The sequence below is a fragment of the Psammomys obesus genome, unplaced genomic scaffold (genome assembly GCF_907164565.1).
Source record: "Psammomys obesus unplaced genomic scaffold, mPsaObe1.curated_primary_1811, whole genome shotgun sequence".
Classification (NCBI taxonomy): domain Eukaryota; kingdom Metazoa; phylum Chordata; class Mammalia; order Rodentia; family Muridae; genus Psammomys; species Psammomys obesus.
In genome coordinates, this window is record NW_026585587.1 from 2,925,402 (window position 1) to 2,946,786 (window position 21,385).

General features: G+C 39.5%; 1 protein-coding gene across 2 annotated transcripts in view; it reads right to left on the reverse strand.

Annotated features, from left to right (window-relative positions):
- Akt3 (AKT serine/threonine kinase 3) overlaps positions 1–14,122 on the reverse strand; it is a 211,775-nt gene extending 197,653 nt beyond the window's left edge. Inside the window, exons 1-2 of one of the 2 annotated variants that reach the window (XM_055608722.1) lie at positions 14,012–14,122; positions 4,552–4,724 (exon numbers count right to left, since the gene is read on the reverse strand). In XM_055608722.1, coding sequence (XP_055464697.1) covers positions 4,552–4,597 — 46 coding nt within the window. In that variant the 5' untranslated portion in view covers positions 4,598–4,724; positions 14,012–14,122. The remainder of the gene's footprint in view (positions 1–4,551; positions 4,725–14,011) is intronic. The other variant, XM_055608711.1, reaches the window with a different exon arrangement.
- Between the last annotated feature and the right edge of the window lie 7,263 nt (positions 14,123–21,385).

Here is a 21,385-nt window from a genome sequence, read left to right on the forward strand (position 1 = left end):
ATGAATTTAACTTCATTATAACTTTTGTATTTTAACCACTAGAGAAAGTAGTTTTATTACACTCCTTCTACACTCATACCTAAATAATGCTTAAACCATACTGTGAAGTAAAGGTGACATATTTTCAAACAGAAACACCTGAGTTCAGGGTGTAATTATCTGTTGAGGATAAAAAATACAATGCTTTGGGGAAGAGAAATTCTCGTAGCCAAACAATAGTCTATATTGTGAAATATTTTTGACTGAAACGTAAAATTATTCTTCAAACAATATTGAAATTGTAAAAAAGAACTAATAGTGGGAGGTGCCAGAATTTATTTACTCTAGTATTTCAACTAGTGCTTTAAAGAATAGTTAATTACCAAAAAGAAACCTATTTGACAAAAATACAGAGAAAATGGTAAAACAGAGAACACAACCAGTAACCCAATCCCCTCTCACAACTGTACAGAGAGTACCATGAGACACCTGAAGAAACAACCACCAAGAAACAATTATAATCAAGAAACTAAAATACTAAGCTCAAAAAGGAGGAAAACTTCAAAATAAAATTGAGTGTTCTGAACTATCATAAAGTAACTGTGAACTTCTGGAAATCTAAAGTAACAGTTTAAGAAATTCACTAACAGACTTCAAGAAAAATTAAATGAAATGCCCAAAGTAAGTTTCTTTCCTAGAAAGATACAGCAAATAAAAAAATTCTTACGTATCAGATTAATTTAGAAGCTCTAGGAAATAAAGAGGATGCACGAGAAAAATTAACCAGAGACATAAAAAATGCTGTAGAGAAGAAAACAGACCTAAACTTTCATATTCAAATCGTTCACTAAAACCTTCAACACAATGAGCAAAAATTAGTGACTGTAATTCATCCTCCTTTAATTTCATCAGCAAGTTTCAGAGAACAAAATGGGTTTCCTACAAAGAAGTAATTCCTGAGCACCAAAACTCTCCTAAGTAATACTGGCTACTAAAAGCAAAGGAATGCAACCTTTTGAATGAAAGCAACTTAAATGTAAATTATATACCCAGCCAAGAAATATAACAGACAAAAAAAGTTTATAAATGACAGATTTTAATATTACGCTGACAAGTAAGCATACTCATTCCTCCTGAAAACATGTATCAGCTCAAAAGACATTCGAGGAAACTTGAAAATGAGTCCAAAACAAAAGAATAAAACTGGGGCTGGAGAGATATCTCAGCAGTTAAGAGCACTGGCTGCTATTCCAGAGGACCCAGGTTCAATCCCAAGCACCCACAGCTCACAACTGTCTGTAACTCCAGTTCCAGGGGATCTGACACCCTCTTTCAGACACCCATGCAGGCAAAACAACACATGTAAAAATAATAAAAATAAATTAAAAAAAAAAAAGAAGCATTGACATGAGACCCAAAAAAGCATGGAACTTGATAAAGAATTACATTACATGGTGTTAGGGGGCATGATATCCAAAAAGAAGTGCATTAGTACTTCAAAATTATGAATAAAAAGCTAAACAATCAAAGAAATGAAGCATATGTTCTTCAACTGACAGGGGAAACATGGCCACCAGAATGTTCAGGGAAAGCCAGGCATTGTGGCCAATTATGGAATTAGAGGCATATAATTCCAAACTTAGGAAACTGAGGCAGAGGAAACACAAGTTGAAGATCAGCCTAAGATATGCAGTCAGATCCTGTCTCAAAAGTCAAAATGGGAAAGAAAAAGAAAGAAAGGAAGTTCAATAAAAACATTCATGATGCAAACTATTGAAAACTAAGAAAGCACAAAAAAATTCCTTTTATCTTTAGAGTATGATCATTTCACCAGCATTAAGTAATCATGTTACTCAGTGCTTTTCATAATTACCAAGCTTAACTACTATAAACCTTGACAATATACAATAAATATTATAGATGGCACAATCCATGAAGGGAATATTAAGAATTCAAGACACAGTTTACAAAAAGCAAATTTAGGAATAATGTTCTCAAAGGTGATGATCCAACATCAAAGTTTTAGCCATAAAGCCAACAACAAATAAAAGAAAAGGTGAACTGGTCTTCAAAATTAATTTTTCATTTTCATAAGAGAGACACTAGATTATGTAAAAAAAAAAAAAAAACAGCTATCCAAAAATAAAGTATTGTGCATAGCATGCACAATTTAGGATACAATTCAACAGAAGAATTAAAAATAAAGTCTACAGTGACTGTCTCTAAAGAGATGAACCAGCTGAAAAGGTAAAGCCCATCAGGATTTTTACATTTCATTTTATACCTTTGAGTACTACTCACACTATGTTCAACGGCTATTCTCAACAAACATGAACATGGATACAGACATGTTGCATGTGCACGTGCATGTGCATACACACACACACACACACACACACACACACACACACGCACACACACCTTCTCTGACCACTGCAAGAACAACAGAATTTCTTATGTACCATTTCATTGTTTTCTGTTATGTATTTTATGGACTAAATACTAACCTTTGATGATGGTTATTTCAGAAAAAAAAAAAAATGCAACTAATTAAACAGACTCAAGAACCACTGTAAGGCCTTAGACAAACATGATTATGATTATATAGATATCCAGATTCATTAGTTCACTTGAGTCTTTAACAATCTTACAAAAGCAGATTAGGAACTAATAAAGAAAATTTTTAAAAGTTTAAGTGACTTGCCATCTCCTCTCCAATAAATTAAAATAAACAAGAGAACAGAAGTAATATAAACTAGTTAAGAAAGAAAAAAACAAAGCACTGAAATCTAAAAATGCTTTGCAAATATGTGAGAATAAAGTAAAAGAAAAATTTAACAACACAAAAGGTCAGTCATGTTAGAAAACAATTGACAGTTTAAACAGGCACTTACCATATAACCTGCAATCATATCCTAGTGTATTACCCGAGACAAATGGAAACACATCATAAGAAGGTATGTATTCAATGTTCATGTAAACTTTAGTCATACTATTCAGAGACAGCCCAAATTTCTACCATGTATTAAAAAGACAAAGCCAGGAATGGTAGGACATGCCTATAATCCCAGTACTCAAACCTAGGTAGAAGGATCATCAAGTTGAATGACTACCTGAGCTACAAATTAAGTCTGACTGCAACCATGGATATAAAGCGAGATTCTGTTTCAAAAAGAAAATTAATCACAAATAAACTAATAAATGAAGAATTTTATTTCCAGACATCAAATTCTACTTCTCATATAAATCACATGGATACACCACAAAAATGTATATAGAAAAAAGTGATACACAAAAGACTATGGATGTCATGAGTCCATGAATCGAGATCTTAGAAAAGCTAATTATAGTAACCGACAGCACATCACATGACTGCCAAGCTGAAAAAGAAGCACTGAACTAAAAAAGAGATAGAAAGAAACTTTTTAGTGTGATGGAAAGGTCCTGTGTCAGGACTGCAGTGTCTGTCACATCACTGTAAATGTTAGGTACAACTCATTAAAATGTTATTTGAAATTATTTACTGTATGTAAATTATAACTTGGTAAGAATTATTTTAAAATTCTATAATGCATAATTACAACTGACAACAGTGTTTTAGTATAGGCATTAGCCAAAGATTTTCGAAGAATACAAAAATCAGTGTTTAGGAGGTAACTTTCAACTAGAGAATAAATATATAGGACTCAAGGCTGGAGAGATGGCTCAGGTGTTTCGAGCACTGGCTGCTCTTCCAGAGGACCCGGATTCAATTCCCAGCACCTACATGGGAACTCACAAGTGTCTGTAACTACAGTTCCAGGAGATCCGACTCCCAGACACATACACATGTAAATAAAACACCAGTGCACATAAAATTATTTAAAAATATATATAAGACTCAAAAGCATACCTCATTCTACTCAATTTGGCCATGGGGTATCCAGGAATAATGGCTGAGCAACTTGCCTAAAGTCTAGACCTCTAATGATGTAAGGAAGTGATCACTCAGATTATAACCTAAGTTTACAGCAGTTACTTAATAATAAAAAATAATGCATTTATCTAAAGAATGGACAAGAAATATACAGGAAATGTAGATTGATCAAATTAAACACACAAAGAAAAATCACTGCCACATTTGGACTTTTATGTAAGAGCTTTCACTTACCTGACATTATGGACCTGTTTAGTCAAACAGTTTGAATGTAAGCCCAAACCCTTACTTCACTAAGCCTTTCTGCTACCATACAATCGACACAATGCAGTATTTTTATCTAAACTTTTATACATCATTATATATATATAGACAGAAGAGTCCTTTTCTATGTTAAATAACTGTGTAGTCTAAGGAATCTGAAGACATACTAACCTACATGCCTGCAAAATTACAAATTGTAAGAATCAAGAATGAGAAGGAAATCCCTAAATAAGCAAATCCCTAACATACGTGTTGAGCATTATTTCTGTCACATTAGACAGCACATCAGGTTCACTTTAGCAACGCCAGGAGAAAGACCCATTCTCAGCACACCACTCACTGTTTAGCACTTTCGCCAACCAGTTTTCAGTTTTGCTAAGCATGTAACTTACCCCTCTTCTGAACCCAACCTTCCTTCACAATGGTAACATCGCTCATGTTGGCTCCCCTCTGAGCCCCCAACTTGGAGAAATGGTGCTTTGCGAGATCAGTTTTAGGCTTTGGGTTCTTTGCTGCTGCTGCTGCTGCTGCTGCTGCCCTTCCCACTCTCTAGCGATGACTCAGCCTGGAAGGAAGTATTGAAGAAAGAATTTCTTTTTTTTTCCATTCTTGAACTCACATTGCAATAACAAACAACTAAGTCTTTGTAAAGTCTTCAATTGGCCTAACTGCACATAAAGTCTAGCTCTTCAAACATGGGGTGGAGGCTTATATATTAAATAGTTTTATGAGTACATTGCTCTGGCCTTGTGACAAATGTTACATGAAACATTTAACCTAAGAGACTTAAAAATGTGATAACCAAATCGTCCTATCTACACAAATAAACAGAAAGCATGCTTTGTACTGTATCCCTAAGATAAAGGGAAAAGAATGAAAGCTAAGTGGCCCAAACTCCCAAACCCCTTTAATTTCACAAAGTTATGTCAAAGTATTTGTAAGTATTTTTTAATTGCTGTACTTTATGTAAAATACAATGTGCCAAGAAACCAACATTTATATTCTGCCCTGTTATAAAAAAAAAAAATGTTCAGTAGATTACATAAGTACTCAGCATTAAGTCATTTATTGTTTTATGTAGATAAAGAAAGTGAAACAAGAGGAATATGAAAGTAGAAAAAAACACACCAAAACTGCTCACCTATCATCTGATATTCATCACAACTCTGTTAGGCCAGTCTTAACTTCATTTCACAGAACTGAAAAACTGTGGCTCACAGAGAATAAGTAACTTGCTAGATTTCAAGGTATTAAGTTGTAAAGCCAATATCTGAATTCAAAGTGCCTGACTCCGAAGTCTGCACTTTTCATTTCAAAACTCTACAAGTGATAGGTGATTCAAGAACTTGAAAGGAAATGTTTTAGAAAAATAGCAAATTCAAAAACATGACAGGTTTCAGTATTAACTGTGTCTGTAACATAAAAAGGAAGAGATCTGCTCAGAATAAATACAGTGTTTCCTAAGCCAAACTAAGAATTTATCCCCTGGGTCTTTTATGATAATTTAGAGTAACAAGGCTTCAGCAAGCATCCCTGCATATACAGCAATAAGCTTAATGAACTGTACTTTATTTACTATTGTCCCTACCTATCTAAAAGGGGAAATGATGCCACAAAACTTTGTGAAAGCACAGCCACATTTCCAAAATATGGACCAGATACACTAGTGTTAAGTGACCTAGGACACACAGCATAAACTTTAACCAGACAAAAAAAAAGGGGGGGGGGGGGAGTTACACAGACTAACTGTATTATTCAATGAAGTTGGATCTTCGAATTCCCAGCTAGTGCTGAACGCGATTACAAGACATGTTCCAACACAATTTCTGTGCAAAGCCTAAACACTTAGCAATGATCTAAACTAAACATTCTCTAAACAGTATGACAAAGGCTACATGGCTTAGGAGAAGACCACCCAGTCATGGGCTGTGCAAATATCTCGTATGCAATACATAAAGGCAGGGGCAGGACTACTCAAATCACAGCCATGGGGACCTGTTGCTTCAGAATAAAGAGGAAAACTGAAATCTGGATCTTTCACAAAATTATGCCTGTTCAATAGAGTATAAAACTCTTTAAAAGAAATTTGAGAAAATAAGTCCTTTGTTCAAATAAGTTTTAGAAAATTTTTAATTTTGTCCTCCTGTAACATCTCTACTAACAGTAAATATCCTAAAATTAAAAAAACAAAAAAACCATTTATCACCAATTCCCACACTGAATACTGCCAGAGGAAGCAGTCACATTATTTAAAATAATACACTCCATATTAAAAACAGAACGGGCAAAAATAAAAGCCCTAAAAGAATCATTTTATTTTGATTTACATCATATCCTGAAAAACCCAACTGACTTCATATGATAAAACTATATAACTCCATATATTACACGAGGAATTAGAAATTAAATACTTTCAAAGACTAGTGCAAAATGGTATCATCATAGCTGTACTGAGCTCTTCTTGTTGGTACAACTTACACCGATGGGTTTCATCTCTAGTAAGATTCTTTGTTTTTCTCACTATAAAACTATGTAAGCTGAAGAAAAGAGAATTTTATCATTCTTGGGAATAAAAGTAAAATAAATATTAGGGTAATAGCAAAAGGAATATAAGAGGTACTTCCAATTAAAGTAAATTTTACTGCCACATCCTTATGAAGAATACTGAGAATAAAAATCTTCTTGAAATTGAACTAGATCAATGCAAATCAATTAATCTTATTTTATACTGGGCCTCTTTCTGAAAACTAGATTATTGGTGGATAGAGAGAGAGAATGTGTATAACTGATGTTTACATATTTAGACTTAATTTTTTAAATGTGCATTAAATTAAACAACAAAATTTACAAACTTTATCAGGGCCACTGAACCTAACTTATTAGAGGCAGTCTTACTCCACTGTATCTTAAAAAGTTACCAAATTCTATCCCTAACCACAATTTTCAGCTTTAAAAACTATTCCTGTTTCTAATAGCTAAAATGGTACCATCCCTGAACAAAAGTCTAAAAGTGCAATTATCAGATTAGCAGTAAATGCTGTCTTTTCCATGTGAAAGCAATGCTATTGGTTCCTGAGCAGTAGGCATATTCTGACTTGACTTCCTCAGTGGCAATGCTCTTGCTCCAGTCATCCATGTTCTCCCAGCCAGTCTCCCACATTTACATAAGTATTAGTTCTTAAGATGAACTCAAGTTTGTCACCTATTTCTTATGGCAAAGCAAACTTCACCCTCTTTCCATAGTAACTTCCGTAGAAATATGTTCTTTCCAGTGAGATAACATAAAATCTGGTTGTAAATAAATATTAAATATTTTGGTGCTAGATAATCTAATTTGTATTATTCTTATGAAAAGTTACACACAAAATTCATAGTAGATTCAATAGTATAGATATTTTTATTCATGGCCTCTCTTAGAGAATTTTATAGTAATAACTTCATCTTTAATTCCATTGAATCACAACATAAATTATTAAAGCAATTAGCCTGTGGCTGGCACTTATTCAACAAATACAGAATTAGTAAGTAGATGAATGAATCAAGATGTAACAGCTTTAGATAATAAAGAATAAGCTAAGCAAACAAGTTTAGTGTCAACAGAATGGCATTATCCCATTTTTAAAACAAAACTAAGTTTGATCCTTACTGAGGTATTCCTATCTACATAAGTAAAATTTGTATATATTAAATCATGTTTCCTATGGCCTTCAACAATCTTCGGAAAAGGCTAGATTACATTAAAACTACCCTATTTTTCTTGACATTTTAAATCACTTTTTGTCAAGATCATCAATTTCCAACTCCAAATAAAAGAAACCTCAATGCTACCCAAAATTATTCATCATGAGAAGAAAAAGATAAGTATTCTCTTACTGATGTTTACTTCAGCAACCAATCATGCAATTTAAACCAATGATAAAATATCAAACATGTTTTAGGATATTAGCAAAAAAATATGAACAATACCTCTACTTGTCAATTAATACCTTCTGTCTACTCTGTGACAAGAACTAAAAAAGTATCTTAAGTCTTTTCCAAACCTATTATATATTTGTTATCCAAGATCTTTCAGTTGTATCACCTTATTTGACTCTTAATTGTGAACCTAAAAAAACTGTGGCCAAAGCAATGATAGTATTCCTCACAGTTCCCATATGTAGCAACAATCAATAAGAGCAACTACTTGTAATTAAGGTCTTCCATCACTTTCATCTGCTTTATATCAAATACGAACTCTCAAATGTAATTATCAAAATGTTTTGAAGTAAACCGAAAATAAATAAAACTAAAGTTATCAACAAAACTATCACAAATGAAATAACATAAAAGTAAAATTAACTTGAGAAGAACCCAGTAATTCTTTCATACAAGTAAATGCAAAGTTCCTATATTAATAACTTCCTATACATTAATTACCTCTTTTGGTGGGAGTCATCTCTAAGATCAGTAGGCCAGACTATCCTGAAACTATGTATCTATCCCAAAATGCCCTTACATTTGCCTCAATCCACCAAGTGCTGGGATTACAGACATGACCCACCAAACCTAGCTTCTTGTATGTTTATTTCTAAATTAAAATCCAAAACAGCTTTGTTTAAACTATAGACAGTCTTTGGCTGTAATGTTCTAAGCTACAATTTTACAGACTTTATTTATGGTATACAAACTGAGTTAAAGAAAACTAATTCAAACACAATTGATATTTTAAACATAAATGATGAGCATGAGGAACTACTTGAGGTTCTATAGTAATTTCAGATTTCAGTAACTATATTGTAAGAAAAACTAAACCAGGTAATCCCCACTACCCTGGAGGCTGAGGCAGGAGGATCACAAGTTTGAGGGTTATCTGGCCAGTATAGTAAGTTCATGGTTAATCTGAGCCCTTGGTGAGACCATGGCTCAAAATAAAAATAATGACAGGAAGGAGTTGTAAAGGGTGGTATAACATACAAGACCCTACTTTTAATCGCCCCAAAATACTGTAGATGAAATTAATTTATATGCCACGCCAAATGCACAAGGCTATAACAAACTTACAAAAGGACATAGGGGAAAACAAAGACACTGAAGTGAAGACAAAATTCAGGATAGTTTGTATCTCAAATACCTCTAAGGTAATCTGTTTCTATTAGGAGCTGTTAGTCTCCTAACAGTTCTTCTATTCGTAATACAGTAATAACACTTGTGTATTTTCTTCTAAAACATGGAATTTTTAGGCAAACTATCAGATCTTTCAAATTGCCAAAACTTAAAAACAACTTTATAAACTTTAAAATACATCTACAGAAACACAAAGCATTTTCTCCCTTCTCTCTTCTTATGTCACCAATGTTCAATCTCAATTACCATGTTCATTATGAAAAAGTGTTTACTAGGTCACGTATCTAATCTGATTTAAAACGCTGGGGAAATATTTATCCTCTGCTTCAAATAAACCAATGAACAAGCTATTGATGAAGCAGTCTCCTTCATTTCTAATGTAAAATATTACACATCTGTATATGAAGTCATCTGACAATAAGCTAAGGACTGCAGTCTACTGGCTCAGCTGGCCGTTTAATTCAAAGTACACATAAAATTACAAAATATGCCTCAGCTACCTTCCAAACTGTAAAATAAAAATCCTTACTACACACACATAAAACCTATCTATAGTCCACTACACACCAAGAATTACCAACAGATTTCCCCTCCCTCAGGATTAGAATCCCTAATAAAGTTCATACCAAATTTTCCTTTAGAAAGAGCACTAGACATACCAAAAAACTTGAATAACTGTTCAACTTTGCCTCACTTGGAGTGGTGCTGATATAATGTCTCTCTAACTCTCTATGCCTCAATTTCCTGAGCTGAGGAGAAAATGTAGCATTAGATGCTTGACGGTTCTTTCAGAGCTAACATTTAAGATTCTTTACATTCAATTTCATACAGAAGTGGTATTACAGATGACAATCATGATTATGTATAGCTCCTATTCTCAAATTTTAACGTATAGCTGATATAAAACAATAAGTAGCCATTCAACTTAAACCAAATTTGGGCTAAACTCCATTACTGGCTAAATTCTACCTTCCTTTACGCCAAATCCCCCAGACATCCAAATATAGTCAGAGGCTTTCTTAATACAGAAGAGACAAATTCTCATCTGAATATCTTTTGTTTTCTCCTAGTAAACGTTTTTTACTTCCCCTTCAGAATACAAGCAAAAATGCCCATTTAGAAATATGAATTACTTGAAGTTGGCAATAAATCTTTAAATAAAGTTAGTTTAAGAACAGCACATTTGTAAGTCAAGAAGCATATATTAATTTATTCACCAACTACTATTTGAAGATTTCCTTGCAGAAAAAAAAATTTACATCTCAACTAGATGAAAAAAACTACAATAAAAATTAAACAACTGACATATTTTGAAAGAATTAAATTAAATTTGAAGAGATGTTTGCAGTTTGATCAATATAGCTTTTTAAAATATATTACTTGATTCTGTGGAACTTAAGAGTATAGATTACAATATTATACATTATGTATTTGAAATTACAGTTTAGAATATGTATAATATGAATTCATATTATATGAATATAATATGAATAATATGTATGTACACATATTTTAAACTATAACGGGACTTTGGACTCTAAGAATGGGTACAAACATAAGAAGGTTTATATTAAAGGATTTTTATGCTACATAAAATGTTTTCTCACTTTCAAAACTGGAGTAAGATTATCCTGAAGATTAGATGAATTGCAATATAGAAAGTACATATAACAGTGTCTGGCACATGGCAAGTGGCTAGAATTAACTGGAAACTGAATCTAACCCTATCAGAGGTTAAAGACTATAAGACACCTCTGTTACTATCAGCCTACCTTTGCAAAGAGTATGCTGCATTAAAACAAGATTAAGAATCCAGATGCACATGCTGAAATCAAGAGCAGTGCAGCAACTTTTAAGTTACTCAGATATTTTAACACAAACCTTCTGTTAAAAAATATTTGCATTACTAAGTTACAGCAACTTGAAAACGCAAGTAAAATTACAAAAAGTAAACTAAATAAAGGTTTGTGGGGGGTTTTTTTTGTTTGTTTTTGTTTTTTGGTCTTGCATTTTACTGTACGAATCTAAAATTATTCCAAATTAGTTTGCTCTTCAATGCTATAATCACTATAAAGCTAGTATCTTACCAAATCATTATTCTGATGCAATTAACACATTAATAAGAATCACCTTATCACCCCAGGGACAGATTCTTGAACTAATGGGCATTACAAAGTAATCTCTTCATGAAAAGATGAAAGTTCAAATAAAAGCTAAATTTCTACAACAATGTATGAAACAATCTCCTTTTTAGAAAGAATCCTAAGTTTTTAGAAACTTCCATGTTAAAATCAAAACCTGGTATTTAAAACTCCTAACCCCTTACATGGTAAACCATGCTAACATTTGTCCCAGAAAGTTTAACCAAAGACTTATATATACAGTGATTCTGCAAAACAATCTTTAACGACTGTTATCTTCTGAAGTGCGAAAACATTAACTCTCCAAAGCACACGCATCTTCATATTTGTCCAGTAAATAGAATCTTACTTAAAACATCTCAGTTTTAAAAATTACATAAACAAGCCTGTAATGGTGGCAAACACCTGTGATCCCAGCACTCAGGAGGCTGGAGCAGGAGGATTCCTAGGAGGGCAGCCTAAGCTACAGAAAGAGAACTTCCATTCCAAAGTCATAATAAACACAATTTAAAAACTAAAAAGTCCAAGACGTTTTCAAGTATTCTTCCATATACATCGCAAAACTAACAATGTCAAGACTAAAGAAAAAATTAATTTTAAGTTGAAAATTATTCACTCATTACAGAAAACCTAACTGTAGGGGATAAGATGAATATGAATAACAATTTCATCATATTCTTGCAGTATTACTTTGGATTAAGTATTAACTTAAAAACTGTTAAGAAAAACGCTACTACAAATATACAGAACAAACGCAAATAAAACCCTACCTACATTCATCCAAAGTTGTTACATTCAAATGACATATGTTCTCTCCCACTTTAAAATTGGAACTTTAAGCTATAGATACTGGGGTCATCTCTGGTTTTTAAAAACTTATCTTTAAACAGAATCGAGATTTCATAGTGGCAAAAGAAACACAATTCATTCTTGCACTGCATTTGTAATTTAACCGGGTATCTGGTACATTCTGGAAAACTAGTAAGTTATAAAGATACTCTTTTTTAAAAAACACGTTTCATACAACCATCTTCTGCACTATTCAGACCCATCTTTATTCCCTTAAACCATCTTTACTGGACTCTTCCACCTTTTCTTCAATGAATGTATAACTTAATATAATGAATGAGTTCCTACCATAAACAAAATGCAGTGGCTGTCTTGAAATTTATAGTTCTACTGAAAAAAATGACTGTGCTTTACCAAATACGGAACACATGTCTAAACTAATGATTTAAGACAACTGTCAATTTATTACATTTGTATTCCTTGTTCTATATCCCTTTCAGAATGCCCTAAGTGTGATGATTCTATTAATAACAGAAATTAATCAATACAAATACATGGGTTTTATTGCTGAATTTCTATTTGTAAACTTTATCAACTACAATCCATCAAGGCTTTCAACCAAAACATACCACTCTGGTGAAATGAATTTTGTTTTCATAACACTGTTTTCACGGAGACATGAAAGAATCCAAGCTTTAACTTATGGGTAAAGCATTTCTTCTGCTTTCTAAACAGTAAATACTAATACTGTAAAAAACTGGCCCTAAAGAGATTAAGTTATCTCTAACCCAAGTGTGGATTCCCAGGAAATCCCAAACAAGGGGCGACCCCGCCTCAGCACCAGGACTATCATTGCCACCAGCTGAAGCTGCGGGCTTCCAAGGGGGCCTCACCAGCATCATGGCTGATGCAGACCGATGCGCAGGAGGCGGAGGAGGTGGACAAGGAAGAAGCTGGTTTGTTTACTTGCAGCCTGAGCCGCCGTCGCCGCCGCCGCCGCCAGCAGCGACAGCATCAGTGGATCAGCCAAACCCAGCATCTTCCGCACATTTCTATTCTTAGCACACAACTCCCTAGCGGATCAAAACCCCACTACTATTAAAACACAGACTTGCTCGTTACCCACCTCGCACGCGCACACCCGCACCCCATCAGCACCGTCCTCCCCCGGGCGCCGGCGGGGTGCGGTGAGGTGGGGTGGGTGGCTGGCGGTGGAAGGAGACCCCGGAGACGCCGGTGCATCCTCGCCCGCACTCCCGCCACATGCGCAGACGGCCCCTCCCCCCCCAAACCCAAACACCAAGTCGCCACCGGCCGCTCGCGTTACATAACCGCGCCGCCGCCCCCCGGCCCGGCCCGGCCCGGCGCGGCCCGCCGCCCCCTCCCCACGCCGCGCGGCCCTGCGAGGAAGGGCGAAGGGACCGGGCTCGAGCCCAGCGGAGCCCCGAGGCGCCGGGCCGGGCCACCCAGACACGCAGCACACCGTACCGCTAGGCCGGGGACACCCCCCTCCCCGGCCGCCCGCGCCCCGCCACTGCTCCCCCGCCCCCCCCCAAGCGACGGGGGTGCCGGTGTCACCCACGCGGGGCGTCCCCCGGCCTTCACCTCCACACCCACGGCCCCGAAGCCTCAGGAGGGAGGAGGGGGGACCCGGGCCCACGCCCCCGGCGGCCGCGCTGACACCCCGACGCCCCCGCCTCACCCACCCGCGTCGCCGCCGCCGCCCCCGCCCGAGGGAGGCGGGGAGGGAGCCGCGGGGCCCCCGGAGAGCGCGGGCGAGGCGGGGAGGGGGCCGAGCGCTGGGGGCGGCGGCTGTTACCTGCAAAGGCGGCGGCGGCGGCGGCGGCCCCGCAGCTGCTCGGGCGGTGGCGGAGGATGGCGAGGGGGGGCGGGGGGAGGAGAGGGGGCGACTCGGGGGTCCCCCTCCCTCCTCCTCCCCTCCTGTCCTCCCCCCCACCCCGCTGAGCCTCTGGCCCCCTGGAACCCGGTGCCGCCGGCGGGAGGGGAGACGAAGGGCTGCAGGGGAGGGAGGGAGGGAGGGAGCCGGGCGGGCGGGCGGGCCGCGGCGCTGGAGCGGGCGGCGGCGGCGGCGGGAGGAGGGAGGAGGAGGAGGAGGGCGGGCGGCGGCGGCGCTGGGAGGACGAGGAGGCGGAGACTCTACTTGGGAATCGGATCCTCGGCTACAAATTCAATTCATCACCAGAAAACGCCGCTCGGGCGGGGGGCCGGGTCGGGGCGGCCGGCCGCGGGGCGGAGGCCGGGAGCCGAGCGAGCGCGGCCGGGGGGACCCCGGACTGCGGCCTCCCTCGCCTCGGGGGCCCGGCGGCCGCCTCCCCGCCCCCTCCTTCCTCCCTCCGGGGGCCGCCGCGGCCGCGGGGCTTGTTGTTGACTTTGAGGAAAACTCCTGACGTCAGGGGCTCGGCTCTCGGCGACGGGCGGGAGCGGCTTCCCCGCGCCCCGGCCCCGCTCGCCGCCTCGGCTCCGCGCCCCGCGCCGGGCGCTCGCCCCCAGGCCGCCCCGCGCCCCTCAGACCCGCGCCGACCCGCGCCCCTCCGCTTCCTCTCGCGAGAACAGCTCCCCGGCAGCCCGCGCCGCGGGGCCCGGCGTTCCCGCCGGGAAGTTGTGGGTTTTCCCCGGGCCGCGTGGCCCTGGACGGGGCGCACGGACCCCCAGCGCGCCCGGGACGCCGCCGGGCTGCGGGTCCGGGGCCTGGAAACTCGCTCTCACCTGCACCTGGCCGAGGCGGGCTCGGGGTCGGGGCCCACCGGGTAGCTCACCATCCCGGGAGACCGTGCCGTCCAGTCCCAGCGCCGGTCACCACACGTGGGCTCGAGGATGCGCTGGCATCCGAGTCCCTCAGAATCACCTCCTGGTGAGGGATGTTGGGGTCATTGACTTTGGGGCAATGAGAAGACGCTGCTTTTGAAGTTCGTGGCTCAGGGAGTAAGTACGGTGGAGGCTGGTTTTTAGAAAATGACCGCATTCTGCCGCCTATCACACTTCAGGAAGTCACAAGTTTACTTTTTCTGAGACTAGCTCAAGGCTCCTGGAAACACCTGGAGAACCGTTATTAATCCTAGTGGCTCTACTCTTTGGGAAGAACCCGTTGTTTTTTCCCACTGCAAGAATCCGCTTAGTACCTTGGGCTTCTTGTTGCATTTCTTCCGTCCCGTGTCTCTTCCTCTTCTCCAGCTCTATTGTTTGCACTGTATCCCCGTGTCCACATAGGACATCATGTCTATGTGGTGCACAGTTACAAGTGAGCAGGCTGGGACGCCATTGAAATGAAAATGACTGGTAGTAATGTAGGTCTTCTGATGGGAGACATGAGTCCTCAAGTTGCTAAGACTAGGCTTAGCTGAGCTGACAAGACTTCAGAGGTTTAGACCTCTCTCGCCGGAGAACTAGAGTTTATTGCTCTCAATCTTAAAAACCAGAATCAAGTAGCTCTAAGAACTTAGGGTAAGACTTGCCGCTTTGGTTGCCGGTGGCCTAAATCTCTTGAGGCTCAACAGTTGGCAGCAATGAGCAATAGCTCTGATTACAGCCCTGTGCTGTTGGTACCTAGTGACAGACCTGCAGTCTCTGTACTGTCCAACTGCCATGACCATCCCCTCCACTGCCTGTTTCTCACCAGGGCTGCCCCATCTGCTTGTCCCCACTACTCAGCTGCTGCTACCACTTGTCATGGCTTATTGCTGCTGGAGCTGCCTTTCCTCTTCCTGTTACCACTTCCGCCCACTCTACCCATAGTAAACATCCCTGGGAAACATGGAAAGACCATTAGAGAAATCCTTCATTGGCCTAGTGTTGCAAGAGCAACAAAAAACAAAACAACAAAAAAGGCTTATTGCTGACTCTAGGACACCATGATTACACTGAGGGTGTGGAAATGGTTATATTTGTACTAATCACTACAAAGCTTCCAGTTACAAATCCAAGGAACCAATCACAGGTTGGCCAGTTTAGACTGCATAGAGGAATCCTCTCTTGCCAAATCTGTGTAATTCACAGACTTAACCATTTATTTATTCATTCATTAATTCAACACTTAGTCTATACTACCTTGTACCAAGTCTTCCTTCTAAGACAATTGTCCTTTCTTTTAGGACAGAGGTGCTGATAGTACCATTAGCCTGAGAACACCCCTTAAGAATTACTAAATTGATGGTATGGCTCAGTGATAAATACTTGCCTAGGGGGCACAAGATTCAAGGTTCAATCCCCAGCACCCCAAAGCAGAGTTCACCAAGGTGTGTCTTGCCTGGAGTGCTGTTTCCAAGGCTGGTACAGGTTATCTAGAACACTCATGGTGACTGAGAAAAGGCCTGTAAAAGAGGAGTCATGAACTTCGACTTCAGTTTCTCTGCAACTAGAGTGTAGTCCCCTCAAGATGTCCTTGGAGTGATCAAAGCAGCCAGGCTGTTATAATGAGTCAGTCTGGCCAGTTGCCAAAAAGACAGCAGCATTGATAGCTCAATGCCCCACCTCCTGCCTCCCCTCTCCTGGCACAAAGGAAAGTTTGACAACTGTCGATCAAAGGAATCAAATCAGCATGGTTTCTAATAGCATATTCATTTAAAGGAAAAGTAAACATTAAAGGTTGCTTACAATAAAGACCTATCGTTAACATTATTTAGTGATGTTTATCTAGTGAAAAAAATCACCTTAGGGAGAAGTAGGTCCCTATAACCCATCTGAAGACCACATTTTCTTCTTACGAAATGTTTGCCAAATGCATGGACAGGAATTGGGAGTCCAGTAAGAAAGAAAAGGGTCGGTGGAGGCAGGTGGAGGTGTTTCATTCTATGTACCACATGTGTAGGTAAAACGTGTTCTGTTTCTAAAGCAGAACTTTCTCAGTGGTACAGCACTTGTCGAGCTGCACGTGGACTCGGAGCCCAGCTACAACAGGGCAAAAGGAAAAGTCTGAGTCCCCCATCACTGCCTTCCGTTACCCCCCCACTCTCCCTGCAGTCCCTGAAAGTCGTGGGTAAGCATGAGTGAGTCCCAATTCTGTTCAGTTTGACTACAAAGTACACATTCCCACAGTTGTCAGACCTCTAATGTTAAGGATTGGCAGAATGGTGGGGTTTCAGGCTTCGTGGTGCAAAAAAACCCACAAAAATAGGTCAGATTTTTATTTTATAGTAGACCAAGACTCTTTTTTAAGAAAATAGTCCCTTTGGTGCCAGCGAGTTCCTCAGTGCGGTCCTCACACCCATGTCCAGAGGCTCACAGTGGTGTAACTCCAGCACCACGTATGAACACACACATCCACGTAAGTAAAAAGTTTTAAAAATAAAATAGTCCGTATAACAGCGGTGCTACAAATAATGTCAAGCTTTTTTCTCTCCTACCACCACCAGTACTGGGGGCTGCGCATGAACCTGAGCTTTGTCCACGTTAGACAGGCACCCCGCCTCTGAACTATATGCTTCAGCTTCCATGCATACCAGCATTCTCCCTCTTCTCCCCTCCCCCCATGAGTCTGGGGGTTGAAATGTTCAGTAGCCCATATAGGTTTTGAACTTGTGATCTTCCTGATTGGCCACCCTGATAGCTGCGATTACAAAAGGCCTTCACCACCAGGTCAGGCCTCAGCTCTCAAATGTTTGACACTGTGGGACTCTGGGTTGCTGCATTACTATCTTTGACCAGTGACATTTTCATTTGCTTGTAGTTTTAACACCAACCAATCAATAAAAACTAAACTTACAAGTCAAACAGTCTCTAAATACTACTACTCTCATCAAATTATATCAAATCTTAGATGAATTAAATGTTAAAGTATTACATAAACTAGGTCATACATAGAGACCATGAATGTGGAAAATTGCACATTTATTTCTGTCCTGTTTTTTGCTCTTGAGCTTTGTAGTTTCACAAATTCCTATAATAAAGCCTTTTATTACCAAATTATTAACCAGAACTGCATTCATGTCATTGTTCTTTCTCTTCCATGGAGCTGTTCTGCATCTGGCAGAGTTTGTCAGTTTGCTCCTCCATGCTTACATGCTGGACTTTCTTGTCACATCCCAGCAGTATCGGGTACAACAACATGTCCATCCAGGGAATGTCCCTCATGGTTTTGGAGAAAAAGCCCTCATTCTTTACCAAGCAGAACAGTCTTAAGTAATGAGTTAATTATCCATGGTAAGAAAAATCTTTCCTCCTGGTGGGTAAGTTTAATGACGAGAGATGCTTCTTGGTATTTCTACCTTTTCTACCTTAGACTAGGATATTCGGAATCTCAAGGTATCAGGTTTGTTCAGGCCTCAGGCTGCTACCGTAAATACCACAATAGCTTACTATTATAAAATAACCAAAACAACTTCTTGTCCTTCTGAAGACTCGAGGTACAAGATGATAGTGCTTGGACACTGGTGTCTGATGAGGGCCCCAGTGTCAGCTTCCTAATGCCTTGCACTGCCCTATGATGTTAAAGGGATGAGCACTCACTCCTGTGCCTCTTTTGAGATCAAACCCAGTCCACCTTCAGGATTCTAGCATTGACCTACATCCCCATTGAAACTGTTGAGTTTGTCTGGGTTTTTTAATTGAAATACAATGTTTCACAAGAATGGCATTTTCTTAACAAGGATATTTCATCTTAAGCTTTGCTTTTCACTGCTGTCTCATTCAATAGTGAGCCAAGTTATTGTAAATTCACTATCACGAAATTGTTTGAACTGTTTTAATAAACTACAAAATAGTGGATTTCGTTAAATCTTCACACGTGCATATGAGGTACTCTGTTCATAGTCATTCTCCCATTAATCTCTCTTGTTCTACCCTCTCCCCTATGTCTCCTTTTACTTTTTATATATCATATATGTATGCGTATACACATTTGAATCTAGATTCCATATATGAAAGAAAGCATTTACCTTTATGAGTCTCACTTATTTCCCTTAACTCATAACCGCTGATTGCACCCGTTTTCCTGCAAATGATATACTGTTTGCTCTTTATAGCTTAGTAAAACTCCATTGTGTAGATGCACCATATTTTCTTTATTCGTTCACTAATGGAAAACTAGGGACATCCCATGTCTTGGCCATTGTGGAAAGAAATGTTGCAATATAGATGTGCAGGTATTTTTATGATTACAGTCAGGAGTGAGAAGACTGGGGCATACAATAGCTCTATTTTTAGTTGTTCTTTGTTTATTTGTTTGTTTGAGGAACTGCCATACACATTTCCATGTATACTTCCCCACTCCATCCTCATGAGCATTGGCAGTTCTTTGATTTCTTTGGCGGGGCCATTATGTGCAAGTTCCGCCATATTCCCTTAGGCTGTCATTGAACTTGCTGCCAGCAGTTTCCATGTCTTCACCCCTACCAGTGCCGGAGTAAGAGACACTTAAGCCTGCAGCTGGCAGCTGGGGCTCTGACTTGGGTCCTCATGCTCACCACGCAGATGTTCTTTCTTACCCACTGAGCCATCTCTCCAGCCCCTGCTGGCTTACTTCATGATAGCCATTCTGATCCAGGTGAAATGAATCTCAATTGCATTTCCCTGGTGGCTAAGGATGTTAAACATTTTCAGTGTATTCATTGGCCATTTGTACTTCTTTTGAAAGCTCGCAGTTCAATTTATCTGCACATTTAGGGAGCAGATCATTGAATGATTTGGTTATTGTTAAATGTTTTGAGTTCTCTGTATGACCTAGATATTAATCCCCTATTATATACATAGCTGAAAAATATTTTTCTCTCATTATGTAGCTCTTGGGCCTCTTTTTTTAAAGGCCTATACCATTCTGGAGGGCTCCAACATCAGGGTTTAATTACTTTCAAAGATTCCACCTGCTAATACAATCACTATGGGGATTAGAATTTCAACACATAAATTGGGGAGTGGAAGAGATTTAAACAATCAGTCCAGAACATAATGTAACAAAGCAACCTAAACAAATAAATTATTGTTTCTCTGTTTAAATAATGTATATATTTTCCTATGAAAAGACATGGCACAAAGCACAATACTGAAGAAATAAAAGAACAAATGAATCTGGGTACTATATGCAGTTTATATAATGTTTTACTGTGGAGACACTGGGAGGAATTTAGGTGCTTGGAAATTTGTAAATGTGAGTTCAAATCCTCTACATTGTGTCACTTCAAGTAAGTGGCTTAATTTTTCTAGGATGTAATTTTCTCATTTGTGAGTTGATAATTACGACTGCTTTAATAACTTGCGTGACTTAAAGTTTTAAAAAATATTCCCCAAAATAGTGAGTGGTCAGTAAGTCAAAATTCTTTCATTATAAATGTGAGTATATTCAGATTAATAACACCTGCTGCCACAGACACAAAAATCTACATGTTCACAAAACAAAGTACATTACTTACTCTTTTAAAATCCTGACTGATGGGAAAGTCTCCACTAAGAATTTCTGTCTTGAGTTTCTTCCATAATAGAACTCTTACATCTCCAGTATGTAATCACAACATTGAGCTCATAAAGGAGTTTTGGAAAACATGGAAGATGGCTCAAAGGAAGTTTTATGCAAATAACTCCCACAAACTTTGTACTAGCAAGAAATCACCCGAAGGCAGGCCATGAAATGAGGATGGGTCAAGAAGAAAAATATTTGGCAAATGGCTAGGCATTGTCGGCCACAGATGTAACTAATGAATATCATGGACAATTAGTAAGGATAATGCTCAAGGTGATAACTTAGATGTTGTGATGGTACTGATGGTCAGCCCCTGTGTGAAGCCAGGAAAGCAAAGTCTGAGTCACAGTAGAGACCCAAGGATGCTGATGATCCCGGGACTGTGGTGTGTTCACCAGCAAAAGTTTCATGTGCAGATCAGGTCTGAACCGAGAGAGAGGAAGCAGAGTTGAGTAGTAGGGGATGTCCAAGCCCTTTTGGAGTCCAGAAAAGGCCATCAGAATTCCCAGATGCTGAGCGTGGAGCTGTAAGGAATGTTATTTTCCCTGTTGTGTTTTGGTATGGATTTGGTCCAATATTTCCTTGGTAATCCATTCCTGCCTTTTGGAATGGGAATGTTTACTTTGGATCATTGTATGTTGGAAGTAGGGGTTCACAGTGAAAAGATTGCCTTTTAAATAATTGATCGGTGTTATTAAAGACTGTGGGGACTTTTGAAGTTGGACTTAATATAGGATATACCATGAGATGACCATGAGGTCAAAGGGTAGAGAGATGGCTTTAAAT